The sequence below is a fragment of the Fomitiporia mediterranea genome, assembly GCF_000271605.1.
Source record: "Fomitiporia mediterranea MF3/22 unplaced genomic scaffold FOMMEscaffold_15, whole genome shotgun sequence".
Classification (NCBI taxonomy): Eukaryota; Fungi; Basidiomycota; class Agaricomycetes; order Hymenochaetales; family Hymenochaetaceae; genus Fomitiporia; species Fomitiporia mediterranea.
The window spans coordinates 1,462,307-1,479,748 of NW_006760400.1; the positions used below are offsets into that span (position 1 = coordinate 1,462,307).

At 43.9% G+C, this 17,442-nt stretch overlaps 5 protein-coding genes across 5 annotated transcripts; 1 reads left to right on the forward strand and 4 right to left on the reverse strand.

Moving 5' to 3' along the window:
* Positions 1-1,067: 1,067 nt before the first annotated feature.
* On the reverse strand, positions 1,068-1,869 carry FOMMEDRAFT_161625 (uncharacterized protein; the record flags this gene model as incomplete). The annotated part of the gene is made up of 5 exons (XM_007271117.1): positions 1,068-1,133; positions 1,187-1,432; positions 1,498-1,587; positions 1,725-1,781; positions 1,840-1,869. 5 exons carry the CDS (start codon positions 1,867-1,869, stop codon positions 1,068-1,070), a joined length of 489 nt encoding a protein of 162 aa, XP_007271179.1.
* Positions 1,870-3,058: 1,189 nt separating this feature from the next.
* Positions 3,059-4,638, reverse strand: FOMMEDRAFT_23582 (uncharacterized protein). The gene is made up of 4 exons (XM_007270871.1): positions 4,455-4,638; positions 4,145-4,215; positions 3,507-4,085; positions 3,059-3,450 (listed from the first exon to the last, which is right to left on the reverse strand). Exons 1-4 carry the CDS (start codon positions 4,497-4,499, stop codon positions 3,276-3,278), a joined length of 870 nt encoding a protein of 289 aa, XP_007270933.1. The 5' UTR covers positions 4,500-4,638; the 3' UTR covers positions 3,059-3,275.
* Positions 4,639-7,037: 2,399 nt separating this feature from the next.
* Positions 7,038-7,885, reverse strand: FOMMEDRAFT_31787 (riboflavin synthase; the record flags this gene model as incomplete). Its single annotated transcript, XM_007270887.1, has 3 exons — positions 7,038-7,519; positions 7,585-7,807; positions 7,871-7,885. 3 exons carry the CDS (start codon positions 7,883-7,885, stop codon positions 7,038-7,040), a joined length of 720 nt encoding a protein of 239 aa, XP_007270949.1.
* A 460-nt stretch (positions 7,886-8,345) lies between these two features.
* On the forward strand, positions 8,346-14,677 carry FOMMEDRAFT_161628 (uncharacterized protein; the record flags this gene model as incomplete). The annotated part of the gene is made up of 17 exons (XM_007271118.1): positions 8,346-8,371; positions 8,429-8,474; positions 8,532-8,604; positions 8,662-8,892; positions 8,941-9,095; positions 9,150-9,335; positions 9,412-10,878; positions 10,933-11,052; positions 11,106-11,258; positions 11,317-11,427; positions 11,487-11,714; positions 11,765-12,192; positions 12,254-12,811; positions 12,863-13,053; positions 13,114-13,939; positions 13,994-14,272; positions 14,332-14,677. 17 exons carry the CDS (start codon positions 8,346-8,348, stop codon positions 14,675-14,677), a joined length of 5,424 nt encoding a protein of 1,807 aa, XP_007271180.1.
* Positions 14,678-15,434: 757 nt separating this feature from the next.
* On the reverse strand, positions 15,435-17,038 carry FOMMEDRAFT_143156 (Clavaminate synthase-like protein; the record flags this gene model as incomplete). The annotated part of the gene is made up of 5 exons (XM_007271119.1): positions 15,435-15,757; positions 15,829-16,043; positions 16,101-16,709; positions 16,769-16,831; positions 16,889-17,038. The coding sequence occupies 5 exons, from the start codon at positions 17,033-17,035 to the stop codon at positions 15,598-15,600; spliced, it is 1,194 nt and encodes a 397-aa protein (XP_007271181.1). The 3' UTR covers positions 15,435-15,597.
* Between the last annotated feature and the right edge of the window lie 404 nt (positions 17,039-17,442).

Consider the following 17,442-nt stretch of genomic DNA (forward strand, 5'->3'; position numbering starts at 1 on the left):
ATTTCTTATAATATATTGTAGACTTTGTAAAGTAACATAAGTATTGTATGTATATTATAAAGTAATTACAAGACTTGTAAATCAATTGTAAAGTTTGTATAAGACATGTTAATGTATATAAAGGCTAAGTAAGTGTTATGGATGAATACAATCTATTACAAGTATTATACTAACTTTGTATAATAGCCTAAAGTATTATGCTTGCATTACATTTTTATTATAATTTTAAAGAAAGGGTGATATTTATAATATAATAATAATATTGTTGTTATTGTTGCCTTCTAATTTATGCAAAAGGTATATTAATGTATATAATAGTGTAAGAGCACTTGTTGTATCATTATTATCTTAATAAAAGTATACTATAAGTATATAATATGTATATTATACTTAGACTATCTATACAAATAGTTTACAATATTTGTAAAAGTTATTTCATCTACTTGTAATAATTACATAAGTGTGTTTAGAAAGCTATATACATGTCATATTACTTTTTACTATATTACAAAGTAGATCAATAATTTTATTTTATACCTAAATACAATAATTGAAATGTTCTATCAGTTGACGACTCATATTATAGTTGCTTATGTAATCAACTGCTGAAGATCGAGAGCATATAATGACGCATTTCTCTTCGTCACTCCTTTACCTCCTACCTTCACCATCTCCCCAACCCTCTGCCCCCAACGCTATGTTGTCGCTTCTGTTCTCTCTAGTCAAGTCCTCTGCTCACAAGCGTCCTACCAGCAGGCACTCTGCGCCTGCTACAACATAGGCAATAAACATCACTGCACTCGTCTCTCCAATCTGCCGCTGCGATGCCTGCACTGAGCCTCAGATCTTGCAATGACACGACCCAGCTGACAACACCGTCCTTCAACATAAAGCGTAAGCAGCCAGTCCACTTCACAATAACCTGCACAATAGTTGCTCATCCATCTCCTCCCAACTTTTTTGTCTTTCATCCCTCCCATCCCTCCCACTCCTTGCTCCGCCGCTTGCGTTGCCTCTCCTCCGTTGTCCTTTTTGTTTTACGCTCGCCTTCCTTTTTGCATTCGCATTCACGCATCCGCATTGTTGATCAACGCTGAACGACTTCCTCGATAATTCCATGCATTCTTCCCGCTCTGCAGCGCAAGCAGCAATCGACGAGCACACGCTCGCGACAATGTCCATGTACGACCACTCCCGAGGGGCAATCCTCTCTCAGACCCCCGCACGCACTCTCCTTCCACACCCACCATTCCATGCCTGAAAATACCCTCGAGGGACCCACGCTGCGTGCATTTACAATCCCCAGTACTGTCCATGACACCATTTCGAATAACGGAAGCAGCGGCCACTCCTCACACCTGTCCAAGTTGAGTCCGTCAACGCCTTCCACTTTGCCATCTCCCTTCGTTCCAGAACGTCCCAGAGATACGCTCTTACAATCCACGATCAGTTCACGGTACCTCCTATTGGACGCTGTTTATAGACAATAGAGCGCACGCACACAGACACGATTTCGTCTGCAGTCCGAATCAGCTCGTTCAACGCTCCGGATCTCGATCTGCATGTACCACTCACACTCGCTGCATGCTGTCACGGTGCATCCATCTTTTCTTGCTTGTTGTCACTCGCTAATCACTCTAAACCTGTCTCACAGGCGCAGCTCTCCCTTTAGGTCAGAACGCCCCGGGAATACACCCCCCAGTCAACGGTTCAGTTCACCGCACCTCCGATTGCGAGACATAGTCAGAGTATGCAGTGTGCACGTACAGATGCAGCTTCGCCTGCAGCTAAAATTAGCTCATTCAACACTCTGGATCTCAACCCCAGTGCACCACTCACACTCGCTACACGCCATCGCAGTGTATCCATCTCCTCAATCCAGTTACCTACTCATGCTGACAATGCTCACACCCACACTCTTAGCCAATCAATCTCACAACCTGTCTCACCCCTAATTGTTGTAGATTATAATGTATTTACATAATGTTTCAATATAATTATAAACTGTTATTTCAATAACAAACAGACGTTAGGAAAAATAACTATTGGAAAGATATTAAAACAATTTAAGAGCTTTATAAACAATTATAATATTTGCCATAATCAACAAGGGTGATTTAACCTTGTAATTTTAGAGATCCATTGTAATGCATTTTATATATTGCCAAGGAGAAAAGTCCTTATTTACATTTATAAAATGGACAAACCTTTCAGACTTTATAATAGATTGTAGTACTTTCTCAGAAACCAAGATCTGTTCTAAGTGTTTTTACTTTTTTTACTTTTTTCATTTATTTTATACCATTATAAGGTAATACAAGAATTTAGACTTTTTCCTGATGGATAAGCTGAAATTTACAACAGAGACACAGATGCAGAACTGGGTTTTTGCAAAGTTACATCTCCATGTAAATGAAGTACTTTGATAAATACAACATCAAATTACAGTCTGGCCTTAGAACCATTTTTTAACTGCTCAAAGATTTAGTTTGCAAAGTTGGTGAACAAGAAAGTAATCAAAGCATCTGAATATACTTTTTTGTCTGCTACATAAAGCTAGTAAGCAAAGAGCCGCTGGCTTGATAACGTTGGTACCATACTAAATATTAAAAGGTATGCATTCTTCCAGATATAGGCACCAATTTTGCATGTGCATCGGGAAAAAGTCTAAAAGGTTATATTACATTATAATGGTGTGAAAAAAGTAAAAAAGTAAAAAAAGTAATTTACAAATTATCGGACCTCGATTTCTGATAAAATAGTATAACTTTGTATAAGGTACTGTAAGGTTTATTAATGTAATAAAAGTATATAAGGGTAATACCCCTTTTAAACATATAAAATGCATAATATCGGACCTCCCTTTTTTGAAATGTATTGTAAGGATTACCAAGTTTTGAAAGGGTGATACGTGTTTGTAATGTTTTACAGAGACTATACATAGTTATTATTTCTTAATAATAATAATTTTCCCTTACATCCATTCATTATTAAAATAACAAAAATCAATTATATTAAAATATTTGTACAATACATCATTATCTATGATAATTAAGGAAAATAAACTGAAACACATACATAGTGCAGCCTGTGTCAAGATTTGTGCAGAGAGCGAGTGAGAGTGTCCGTGTCTGCTGTGATGCGAATACGAGTAGGCAGAGGTTGGGATCGGATCAGACTCGAGCGGCGAACGAGTGCATTACGGGTGTCGATTGCCAGGCTCATCCCTTGACCAGATCCAGACAGACCACCAGAAAGCGAGGGCATTGAGAGGCTCAACGGTTATGACCACGTCTGCAGTTGACCCTGTCCTTTCGATCACTCTGCATCACCCATCTCAAAATCAGCAAAGTCTGCCATTTCCACTTCGCACACACCACTGCACGTTGTGTACGAATATCCGAAGGGCAGCCATACAGCGAACTATAAGCAGAGGGCGAGTCGGATTCACTGTAGTCGTCAGAATCAGTGGTAGATGCCAATGAAGAGACACTTACAGTACTTACAGTGTATGACGAGCTGCCTCCGCCTTGTTCTTTTTCAAACAGCATTCGTGACGAAAGAGGATGGATGCGTTTTCGGATCGTTTGATGTAGTCTTCGTCACTACGTTTTAGTCGTTGCTCTGTCCCTACGAGTTGAATTACGCGTGTATGTGGGTTGTAAGATTGCACAAGTTGTAGAGGTTGCTGTTGCGCTTGTGACACAGGTTGTGAGATTGACTGGCTGAAAGTGTAAGCGTGAGTGTTGGCATTGGCATGAGTGGATAAGTGGATTGAGGTGATGGACACACTGCGACAGTGCGAAGCAAGTGTGAGTAGTGCACCGGGGTTGAGATCCGGAGCGTTGAACAAGCTGATTTCGGCTGCAGGCAAAGCCGTGTTTGTACGCGCGCGTTGCATGCTCTGACTACGTCTCACAATCAGAAGTACAGTGGGCTGAGTAATTATGGATAGCTGAAAAGGTGTATCTCTGGGAGGTTCTGGCTCAAAGAGAGAAAGTGAAGTGGAGGGTATGGACAGACTCAGCAGAGGGGTGAGTGGTTGACCACTGCTTCCGATATTCGAAACAGTGTCATGAACAGCACTGGGGAATGTAAAGGCACGTCAAGCTTGGAACAGTGGGTGGGGAAGGAGAGTGTGTACAGCGTCAAAGACAGGGTACCATAGTCGTACCTAGACATTGTTGCGAGCATACCTGTAGATTGTTGCTTGTGCTGCAAAGCAGGAAGAAGTATGCGAATGCATGGAGTTATTGAAGAAGTCGTTCAACATTGGTCAATAATGCAGATGCAGATGAAAAATGAAGGTGAGTGTAAGGAAAGAAGGACAATAACAGAGAGGCAACGCAAGCAGCAGAACGAGGAGCAGAAGGGATGGAAGGGAGACAAGAAGTTGGGAGGAGAGGGATGAGCAACTATTGTGCAGGCGATTATGAAGTGGACTGGCTGCTTACCGCTTTACGTTGAAGGACAGTGTAGTCAGCTCGGTGGCACAACATGGGATCTGAAGCTCAGTACAGGCACTGCAACAGTAGATTGGAGAGACGAGTTACAGCAGTATTTATTGTCTGTGTTGTTGCAGGCAGAGTGCCTGCTGATAGGATGCTTGCAGGCAGAGGACTGGACTGGAGAAAACAAAAGCAGTAACTTAGCGTTGAACGGGTGGCAGAGAGTTGTAGGAGATGGTGGAGGCATGAGATAAAGAAGTGACGAGGACAAATGCGTCATTATAAGCACTCGATCTTCAGCAGTCGATTATGTAATCAATGTTCGTGATAGTAGCAAAGCTGTAAAACAAATCAATTATTGTATTTAGATGTAAAATAAATGTATAAATTTACTTTATAATATAGCTAATAGTACTCTAGCATGTATATATTCTCCTAAATACAGTAATATAAATATTATAAGTAGTTGAAACCCTTATACAGATAACACAATCTGTTTTACAATGTAAATATAAGACTATTTGCAAAATTATAATCTAAGTATAATACTTTAGCTTATAATGTAAGGTTATCATAATGTATTCAATGAATTGTAATGATTCATAACACTCTTAGAGTCTTTATATACATTAATATACCTTATTTTATCCTTATAGTTGTGTTCTAACCCTTACATATGAATTACAATGTATATAAAATGCTAAGGTAAGGAAAGTATAAACTCGACATAGTATGTCACATCAGTCACAGCACAGCTACTTCCCCATTAGGAAGGACCCTGATGGCAAAAATCGAGTGGTGGACATCGACATTTTTTTTAGCACTTGTAAATACAAAAAAAAATATAGATTATGGTTTTACAGCTCAGCCAGAATACTAGCTAGAAGGATTCTATAGCTATAGTATTTCTTATTTGCCCATTGAGCCTGTGCTCCTGTCAACCCCTTTCTATATACATCCATGAACTGAGCAGACCAGTTACAATACCTACAAAACATATAATAAAATCAATTTTGTAAGAAAGAAAGATTTAAAGTACTTACTTTTGAAAGAAATCAAGAGGAATAGAATCAAGGCATGTTTGAACATGCTTTTCCATTTGAGCTTCAGTAGTAGGGGCAGGCATCATCCAGTAGTTGAATTTAGTATAACCCTAGTACTGTCTATCAATTCATCAGACTCAATTGGGACAACAGTCTTTACATCCTCTCCAAAACCTGGAGTGTTGAACTCTTCCTTGTTGTCAGTCCATAAGATTTGGCTTGAACTTGTAGCCTATTTCTTGGTAAGCTATATTGTTTATTACTCAGTCTTAAGCATATCTTACAAGTTTATCACTCCTCAGATTCTGTATTCTGGCTTTATCCCTTCCCTTTTGCTAGGGCATTATAGGCAGAACAGAGGAAAATGGGTCTAAATAGCCAATATTTACTGATCAAATGTATATTACTCATCAGGCACGTGTTCTATATAAAGAAATAATTATATAATAGATATTTAACCGAAGTGGCAAAAATCTTCGGGAAAAAATTCAAAATTTCACCAAATTGCATTTCTGTACATTTGGTACCAAAAAATAAGTTTTTTTTTTTGGAAATAACTCACTCGAATCTCAATATTTTAAAAAATCAAAAACATACTTTTGTAGGTTAGATTAAGCTGAATATATCTATGCGGCTCAAATTTGCATTTTTGGGATACTGAATGTCGTATTTCGCCATCATCGTTTGCATCCAAATTGGGTTAGTCTGTTGCATCACACTATGTCGAGTTTATACTTTCCTTACCTTAATATTTCTTTAAATGGACTGTAATTCATTATATTTAAATGGACTTTTTCCTGATGTGCATAGATAAATGTGAGCTGTGTTTCCTTCATTGGCTGACAACAAACTAGCAAAGTATCTCAGGGATATAAGAAGTGCATACACAAGTAGTGAGCTGAGTATCAACCAAACCAGATACGTGGTAGACAAGCTATGAGTGAAAGCCACAATTCCAGAAATGCCTCGTTCAATAGAGCTGGACACCACACCTGCAGGAAATACAGAAGTTCAGCAGTGATGCTGCAAAACGACCGTACTTCTAATGACGAGGGTCACTCATGGCAAGCTACCAACCTAGGTTTCGACCCGAACGAAATGATACCTTCCTTATTGAATGCAGTTAGCCAAGAGCGAGAGGAGGAAATTGGACTCTGCCTCAACAGAATAGACCAAATGCTACCACACATTAGTGATAAAGATCAGAAAAAGAAAGAGAGACTCGTGAAATTCCAGGAAGGACTCAAGGAGATCCAAAACAAGCTTCCGAAATTGGATCCCAATTGCGATGAATGTTATAAAGAACTCCAGGAAAAAAATATGAAGGTCAAACATATAGTAAACGTCGTTGGTGAATTTTATACAGACCATTGGCGTGCACAACATCCAGACGAAGTACGACCAAAGCACTCTGCCAAGTAGTTATAAATACATATTCGAGACGGCGAGTTTCCGAAGCACCTTATGACTTTAAAGCTAAAAACAAATTAATCATATCGTTTTGCAAACCCGAAGCGTCTCACATAGAACAAAGCTAGGTACCCCTTCAAATTACGCCTTTCTCTTTCACGACATCGTGGACTACTTTTCTCACCAGCGCTTTGAGCCCAACGTTGCCACCCTCTCCGCCCAAGGCGACAATCACGCTTTTCTCCACATACTTTCCAACCATGTCTACCTCAATATTGACCTTATCACCTATTTGTTTCGTGCCCAGCGTGATCCGCTCCTGCGTGTGCTTGATTAACATCACTTCGAATGAGTGAGAAACATCATCAACATGAGTGATTGTCAGAGATGCACCGTCTATCGCGACGTATCCTTTGGGGACTAGATATTGCTGGATCGATGGCACAGAGGCCGTTGGAGACGCAAGCTGAAAAACCAGGCGGACAGAATCACCGTCCGCTGTCCGAGAGATGATGGTAGCAGTCGTATCAACATGTGCTTGTACGAAATGCCCGCCAAAGCGTACATGCGCAGCCATCGCACGCTCGAGATTAAGAGGATCCCCAACCTTCCTGTCTCCTATTCCGCAAAGTATGCACCGTAAATCAAATTTCTGTTTGTAGTGCAAAGTGACAACCTCTTACCGAGATCTGTCCGGCTTAGCGTTTCATTCGCAAGCCAGACCTCAAACCAGCCTCCCTCTTTATCCTCTGAAGCGTCAAATGCCGTGACAGTGAGACAGGCTCCATTTACTGCAATGGAGTCACCAATGTGGCAGTCGCCCAACACGGGAGCAGCATTATGGATAGTCAGTGTGCATCCACCTTCGTCCCTGACGATACGTGAAATGTGACCGAGATGTTCGATCTAGGAGCAACGTATAGCTAGAGCCCAATATGCTGCAGTCGCAGACAGTGGAACTACACGAACCAGTCCAGTGAACATAATACGCAAAGGAAAGATGCTGAGTGAGTGAGACCGGAAATCCTCCAAAAAAAGCCCCGGAATATTGTTTTTAAGAAAAGCCTCGCTTTAAACAATAAGATGAGACATAGAGATCAAAATGTTGAGAAAGGCTTTGACTTTGAACTTTCGAAACGAAACTTGTTGTTAAGAACATATCACGTGATATTTTACATATAAGGCATATGTTTGACTAATCCAACGGGCGTCACAGTTTCGTCACGCGGACCTCCCAAAGAGCCACGCTCATCCGCTCAGCGTTCAACTACACTTAGCTTACTACACCGACGACGTCGAAGCGCGCAACTTTCGCTGCTGATCAAAACGCGCATTCCGCATCACCCTATACTGTTCTCCTACTTTTACGGCCGGTTTCATCGAAGCGGAGTTAGGAACGACCGCATTTGAACCCAGTTCTGTCCGCGTCTTATGCAGCGTGAACATGTTCGCAAAGGTTTCTCAATATAAGTACCCATTTACTCGCTAGATTCCGCGACTTTCTGATCTCTGCTTGATATCTACTAGTCAGCAGAATGTCGTATTGGAGATCGACTTCTCTGGATTATTCTTCGTGCGTCGTGTTCTCTACGTGTTATGTCGTCTGTCTTAATTATTATGCTCTGATTAGGGGTATACCGAATTGACGATCGTACCCACGAGCAAGGATTTGAAAACGATATATCTGCACTCGCGACAATGCAGTATGTTGTGACGCTATCTCAGAGGCTTGTTCGAGACTCATCGACTTGACACTTTAGCCATAACTTCTATACAAGTTGGTGGATACAATGTGCAAGATTGGATCTATCATGACCCGCTTTCGAACGTTGTTATGTCGGATATTACCGACTGTCACCGACATCCGGAGGTCAAACGAAAGATGTATTCATCGCTTGCGGAGTGCGACGAAGGAGAGCTTGCTATTCCGATTCCGAGGCAGGTACCAATAAGAAGTTCCGGACAGGTGGCGGGCATGCTGAACGGCGATAGTACGTCGTGGCTTTGATGTGCGCTTGTTCTTTCTGACCATTTTTAAGCTGGGATGCTAGGGCCACAGTCTCCAGCCCATGCCATCCCTCTGACTCAGCAAGCCTCATCAGAGTTTGCACCTATTCAAGTTCGCATCAGCTACTGTTTGAAAAATCCCGTTGAAGGGATTCAATTCATTTTGCCTAGTGATGCGTATCCTTATGTGAGTGTCTCAGTAAATGAATAACTTCTTTCTCCCGCCTAACGCCTGGCTCAGCGTGTCCCGCACATGTATACGACCTCTTCATCGCCTGACGCAGCGAGGTGCTGGATTCCCTGCCTCGATAGTCTTTGGGAAAGGTGTATATGGGATTTCAAGTTTATTGTACCAAAGACACTGGAAGGCACAACGGATGACATGGACGTGGATAATGACGACCTGAATGTTACTCCAACAGTCGTTGTCTGTAGCGGAAATTTGAAATCAAAGGCACGTGAAACGGTTGTCTATCACTCGCATTTTGCTAATCTTTCCATAGCTCGCCCATCCGAATAATGCCAATAAAGTGATATATCACTTTAAACAGGATGTCCCAACTTCCGTTCAGCACGTTGCTTTCGCTGCAGGGCCTTTCTGTCACCATCAGATACAGCTTGGACAAGAACAACGGAGTGGCCATGCTGAAGAAACTGTCAATTCTCAGATTCGTGTAGATACGTTCTGCCTACCTGGGTACGAATCTTCCCTGTCCAATATGGCGTCATTCGTGCGGTCAAGCTTGAATTCCTACATCACTGATTGTGGATCATATCCCTTTGGCTCGTACACATTACTATTCGTGGATGAGCTATTGTCGCAGCGAGTTGATAGTGCATCCTTGACGATCGTTTCGTCTGATTTACTTCACGGGGACGACGCCATAGATCAAGTCTACGAATCACGTCAGGTTCTCTTGCATGGCCTTGCCTGTCAGTGGGTAGGAATTAGCATTATTCCGAAGACTTGGTCGGACCTATGGCTTGTGAATGGGTTGGGCCTCTATATTGCAGGCCTTTGCTTTAAGAAGCATATGGGTAACAACGAATACCGGTTTCGCCTGAAGAAGGACGTAGAGCGAGTATTGGAACTTGATAATGGAACTATGCCTCCAATCTGTCAACCAGGAAGTATGGAGCCTCCTGATGCATCGACACTTGCTTTCATCAATTTGAAAGCCCCTCTTGTGCTACATATCCTCGATAGACGCCTTGGAAAATCCGGAACATCTCTTGGCCTGTCCCGCGTCTTGCCAAAGATTTTCCTTTCGGCTACCGCTGGCGATATGGCACAGAATTGTTTATCAACGCATTTCTTTTTGCGGACATGTAGGAAGGTCAGCGGCGTTGACTTGCGTTCGTTCGTTGATCAGTGGATACACGGCAGTGGATGCCCTCAGTTTAGCTTCCTTGCTACGTTCAATCGGAAGAAGATGGCTGTCGAGATTCAGATGCGCCAAGAGTGTCCGGCGTACGCAATTCATCAGAACGACCCGATATCGAACTCGTTACTGAAGCCAGTTCCATTCTTTGAGGGCCAGATGACCGTTCGGATCCACGAAGCTGACGGAACGCCTTATGAACACGTGCTCGACATCCTTTCGCCGATCAAGCGCTTTGAAGTGCCATTCAATACAAAATACAAACGGGTGAGGCGAAATACCAAACGGTATCTTGCACGTCAGGCAGCGGCGCAAGCGGCTGCGGAAGGTGATACTGAGGCTGCTGAGGCCATGGGGATGGTCGACATGAGCTTTGGCCTGGAAATTTGGGAGAATGAGGAGGAGCGCGAGAAATGGAAGGTAACAGACTGGACAGAGGAAGAAGAGCAGGCAATGGCAGGCGCTACGTATGAATGGATCAGGATGGATGCAGATTTTGAGTGGATCGCACGAATACAGTTTGAACAACCGGATTATATGTGGGTTTCCCAGCTTCAAAGAGACCGAGATGTAGTTGCACAGGTGGAGGTGAGTATCTAAACGTGGGATTTCGCTACCTGAACTCATTTGTAATTCAAAAAGGCTGTACATGCACTAGCTCGGCAGCCGACCCCTATCGTATCTAGTACATTAACGAAAACGGTCCTGGTGACGAACTACTTCTTCCGCGTTAGGTGTGAAGCAGCTTTGGCGCTTGTCAATGTACGCTGCTACATTTTTTTCCCTTTTGTATGACTAATTTCATTGTGTTTTAGTGCGCTTCTCGTAGGCTCGACTTCGTTGGGTTGTTCCACTTATTCAAACTATTTCTGCGATACTGCTACGAGCCTGAGGACTCTAGCCAAGATTTGTTTTCCCACAAATTCGTTCCTCGCCCTAACGATTTTTCCGATGTTGCGGAGTATTTCGTTAGAAAGGTATATCTTGAACTTGCAAAAACAATATCAGTTATATAACACGTTCTAGGCTCTCGTCAATGCTATTTCTCAAGTGCGATTTGAGAACGGCAAGACTCCACCTGAAATTCGACAATTTTTTATTGACCAGCTCCGATACAACGACAATACCACTAATGCTGTATGTGAACACCCATGTTAATGACGTCGTATCGACCTGATTATATTTTTCTGCACTAGTATTCTGATGCATACTACATTGCCTCCCTCATAACTGCGCTGGCTTGTGCAACCATCTCAACAGCTCCTCCTGAGCGAGGAGAGCTCACCATGTCCGTACCAAAGAACGATATAACCGGAGAGGATCATCAATTACTGCAAGCCGCTATTACAGAAGTTGACCGGTATCGAAGCATGGACCGACTCATTCCATCGGTGCACAATGTAGTCACTATCGCTTCGCTTGAAGTGAGTAATTCTCTAAATGTCTTTATGTATTTCTTACGATTTTCGGGTAGTTCCACATCATGCTTGCTATGGCAAATCTCATTCCGAGCGATCCGAAAATTTTCCTACTCTGCACTCGGGAGGGTAATGCGACTCAAGTTCGCCTTGCCGGTTTTGATGGATTGTTCCTTACGAAGTGGTATACACCGAAGATCATGACTTATATCTTTGCGGTCATTGCAAATGATTCATCGCGAGCAGTTCGACGACAAGTTGCCCGTAATATGTGCGAGAGTTTGGCCTTACTTGCGTCAATTGGCGAGATCAAAGCTCCTGCAAAAGAGACAGAGTCTCTTCTTATTGAGGAAGACGGCACTGCGCCAGATAAAGCGAAGGAGAGCAAGAAATCAGAGGTGGACCTTATGATTCGCGCTCTGCGAAAAGATAGGGAAGTTGGAAAGAGCGACATATTGCGAACATGTGTCATGCCCGTTATACTGTGAGTACATTTCCATTGAGCGTTGTTTTGCATCTGAACATAGGCTGAAAATTATGACCAGCGACCCGCAAGCTGATCTCGATGTGCGACTTTGTATGCTCAAGCTCGCAGATTTAGTTGTCCGAGGGGCAGATGAACCTCTACCGAAGAATACCATCCATCTACCTCCGACTCCAGTTACTGAATCTCCCCCTGTCGTTCCGATGCAGACTCCGAGCAGTATCAAGATTGCTCCTAAAGTCTCAAAGCCTCAGATAAAGATTGGGCAGCGGAAACAGAGTTTGGCCACGCCATCTACGCCAACTCCATCTACGTCCCATGCTCCTTCGAAGTTGCGCTTGGCACCGTCTGGTTCTACTATGCCTCCCGCCTCTGTCGATACGGAGAATATCGCACCAGCTGCAGAATCAAGGTTCAAAGAGCCGCTTCCCCCGCTTCTACCATCCAAAGCAGCTCCAGGTTCGAAGAAGAAAGACAAGCCTATCCCGAAGTCTCAATCTGGTGGAATGAGCATACAGGATGTTAAAGCTTGTCAAGCTGCATTAAAGCGGCTTAACACCTGTAAAGCCGCATTTCTCTTCTTGCAGCCTGTCGATCCTATTCGAGACAAAGCCCCTGAGTACGTTGATCCTAATTTTACTAGCAAAATGCCTGTTTACACTTTTTCCAGTTACTTCGATGTCATTAAAAATCCAATGGACCTACAGACAATGGGCCACAAGTTGCAGAATGGGATGTACAAAAATCGACAGGATCTTGAGTCAGACTTTCGGTTGATGATCCGGAATTGCCGTACATATAACCCGCAGGGGTCATATGCTTACAATGAGTCTGTTGCTCTTGAGACTTTCTTTGATAAAGGTATGTTGCGATCGCAAGTTAATGCCATGGCTCGCACCTAACTCATCTTCAACATTTTAGTCTGGACAAAGATAAATGCTACTGTGACGTCAGCAGAAAAGGCTGCTCCTAAGTTCGAAGCTGCTGCGAAGCCCTCGATACCTCCAGCTCCCGCGCCTGTTGAAGATACGAATGTTATAGCCCCAGAGCCCACTTCATCTGCACCTAAGTTGAAACTGAAGCTTGGTCCAAGCCAACCAGCGGCGAACACAGAGGCTTCCAAAGCGGGACCGCTTAAGGCTAAGCACCCTCCGAAGCCTCGTAAACCAAAGACGGTTGAAAAGGCGACTGACATGCCTCCGCCCCCATACATTGATGACGGGTCTCACGATCTACTACAAGAAGTCATTGCGATGGAGGAACTTGAAAAATCACCAACCAAATCGTCGAGTCTGAAATCGCGTAAAGTCGTCGAATTGGATGCAGATGAAGAGCTTCTGCGACTTGCAAGCCCCGAACCAAAGGTTGTACCCGAGCACTCGAGTGTGGTCGAGAAGCATCATTCTCCAGCGGCACATTCAACCCACTTGCCCATATCCTCACCGAAACCTGCCCCGACTCCAGTAAAGCCAAAGAAACTGACGGAGAGACCCGTGCAGCCTTCCAAATCTGTCAAGGGAAAAGAGAAGGAGGCAGATATGGTTCCTCCCGCACCTTCTTCGCAAGCCTCTTCAGTAGCTCCTTACAGGCCGAAAAAATCTCGTTCTGCGACGCCCATGGCAACGACGAGTACCACGGTACCGATCAACGAAGCCAAATGCCGCGATCTTTTGAGGATTCTCGTAGGTTTACCTCAGTCATTCTTCTTCAGGGAACCTGTGGACCCAATACGAGACGGCTGCCCAACGTTAGTTTCTTTCATTGTATCATAATATTCTTCTATTCACCTTTACACTAATAGTTATTATGACGAAATCAAGAATCCCATGGACTTCGCAACGATTAGCGGTCGCCTCAAAAAGGGTCATTACTCTACTATGGAAGAATTCGGTAGCGATATCGAACTCATATTCGCGAATTGCCGCCAATTTAATCCACCAGGCACGCTCCCTGTGATAAATGCAGAGTCTGTCGAAAAGGTGTTTAGGAGAGAATGGCCGAAAGCTGTGGAGAAAAGGCTATCTTTCAAGGAGAAGCGGGGTCTCATGAGCGCTATGACGAAGCTCATGAACGATGTCGCGTAAGATACACTTTCCCCTTATTCCTCTTTTCCCCGCTGTTATTCATGGTCTTTCACAGGTGGTTTGCCTTTTGGGAACCCGTCGACCCCGTTGCACTGCAGATTCCGGACTATCACGATGTCATTCCGAAACGTGATGCGAGGGACCTTCGAACAATTCGTAGCAAGCTTGAGACGGACAAGTACGATTCGATTGAAGCCTGGGAAGCGGACATGAATCTGATGGTTGATAATGCAATCAAATTCAACGGGCTCGAGAGTGAAGTGGGTCAGACTGCCGTTCGCATGAGGGATAAGATTCGCGAAGAGTCAGCACGAGTGCGGACTCAGAAGAAGCGTCCTGCGACGGGTGATCTACGAGAAAATTCAGATCAGGGTAACGCGAAGAAAGCGAAGCTGAGCTAGAGTGATCTGGCGTTCGCTGTTTTGGCATATTCTGTGCCGTTTACTATTGTCCTACTACTCCGTTGTAATATCTTACACTGCAACGTTCTATTTCCTCTTCGTTATTCATTCTTTACTTTGTGCTTGTGACTTGCATTGCTTTCCAGTTGGACTTCACCGTAATTATAGGTAGATGTATCAAATGCTTTACTTCGCTTTCTGTATTACTTTACGTCAATCGTATATCTTATCCTGTGCAGGTGGGACTTGGCTAGTTTCGATGCTTCCTTGTTTCAGCGAACCAGACGAGGAGTTGCCTGAAGCATTGAAAGAATAAAGTCACTACTACTAAGTATGCAAATATATACATGTTGCCAACCGTGAACCCCAATCGGGAAAACCAGGTCCAGGAAATGCAAGTTTTGTCACTGGTCCCAACAGAATGGGAAAGTGAGAGAAAAGAAGAAGAGATCCACGGCCGAGCTTGAGAGATACATCATACCCTTGGTGGATGTCATTCAATGATGGTGTTGACCTGCTATCAACCGTATAAATTTTGAAACCTGTGTATGAAGCTAGTATAATGAGGTTCAAACTTGTACTCGTGCCAGATCATATTATGTGCCTTGCACAACAATGTAGAGGAAAGTATCGATCGATGTTGTACCACTGTCTATTAGTATCAGAATAAAACAATATCAGCAATACACCAAATTTCAAATGTTATGACTAGTGGGACCAGAAATAGCCACGTAACTGAAGGGAACAAGCTATGAAGAGCTTTCATACAGATGACAGCAGTCCTGAATAATTCCCCCCTTCCCTGTATCTTACAATTTGTCGTACACTTGAACATGCAGAGCGCTTGAGACGAAAAAGCGATGAATTGTATTGCCCGAAGGATGCTTGAGATACACCAAGAGAACGAGAACGCGATACTGCTATGCCCAGGCTTGGACGTCTGCTTCGCTAGGTCCCGTCGGGTCGTCCGATGCAGCGAGATTGCACTGATGGAATGCCCGAACTTGGTCAGGCATAAAAGCACCAACAGCAGTATGAAGGAGGCCTCGGTTGTGGAATAGAATAAGGTCTTTGGGTCTCCTATCCATCGACGAATGTGACTCAGTCACGGCACCGAATCATATCGCTGACACTGGAAACAAAGTACTTACCAATCATGTGGGTATACAAGTGAAGGCGAGATTGCAGGTCGCTGCATTTTGTAGAGAAGGTCGCGTACTTCCTTCAAGTCTTTCAAATGTGCTCCGTCTGGAAATAGAGCTCCTTCTCTCTTCACACCTTCTGGTAATGGATCTATGAGCAGCTCCTGCGCAGCGCAGGGATGGACTTGAAAATGAAGGTTTCCCGTAACTGGATTCTTCCACAGCTATAATACAGATTACTGAACAACTTGATAAGATACATTGGAATAATAGGGACAAACCATCGGAAGAACCTTGATTTTGCTCTCTTCCCATGGAGGAAGTTGGTCTAAAGGTAATTCACGGCCCTCCGTTTCCATCCCAAGACCCGTTGAAATTGCGCGTGCAGGACCCATCCACACGAAAGGATGAGGTGCATAGCGGATGCGTCCACGTACAGCAACGCTCTTCAGCTCCGGAGGCAGGATATCAAACATCGTCTTCCCATCCACGAAGGCAGTCGTACCAAGTGGAACTGGGAGTTCGTCTCCTGTTCCATCGTCGTACCGAACGATCTGTTTGTCGCCCTGAGGGACCTTGATTGCATATAACGCCGTGGCCTTCGGTGGAGATAGATCATACACCGCTGCATCTATATGCCAACGATTAAACCTCGTATAGCCTTTCTTCTCGTCCTCAGGGGAGATGCGTGTCTTGTGGAATGTGGTGTGCGAAGGGTGCTTTAGCGTTACGTCAGAAAACCCTTCATGATCGTAAACTGTGCCGTTCCCGATGAGCTGGACCTGTGGTACGCGCGGAATTGTCTTGAGAATCGGATTAAGAATGGACTTCTTCTCGGAGTCTGTCTTGTTGTTGCCGTGACCGTAGCTATCGCAAGTAGGGTCAAATGCCTGGGTGCGAGCGAAAGTTATGTTAGTCGAATGTATGCACGTCGATGTGTATAGTATACCTTGATGAGAGCATATTGTTGCTCTGGTGTAAGATCTGTATTGCGGAAGAGCAGAGCACTGTGCTTGTTGTGAATACTATCTCAGTAGGACGCCTCGTTTAGTTAATGTGCAAGACACACCTTGTACACAAGGTCCGAGATCTCCTCGAACTGTTCGTGTGTGAGTTGACTAGGATTGACACCCTTGACTTCTCTTCCAAAGTCAGGGTTGAACTTGGTACGGTCCACGGAGGCAGGTAGTGGAAGAGGAGCAATCTCAACGGCCATGGTAAAGACTATCAATGAGGAGGAAGAAGAGAAAGTCGGGCGGAGTGCGATAAGTAACAGCAATGCTGATTGAGTATATGTGCCTTCTTATAGCCGCCCGGTATTGGCCCGGTCCGGCAACCCGCCAGAAGGTTCAAAGTTTCCTTCTTGTGGTCTTATGCTTACTCCTGTGTGCTACATGATCGAGTTATGTTATGAAGTTCCGTGGACTAATCTTCCCTGTATTTCATCGCGAAATAGTCGGAGCGTAGCACGTACACTTGATCCCGTCTAATGGGTTGTATACTAGTGAACGTTCGCTCACCGTAACCACCGAGAAAAATGGGTCATTCCAGATTTTTTTTAATCAGCAAGACAAACAATTGAACTGAAAACGGAGTTCAAGTAAATTTAGATATCAACGCACG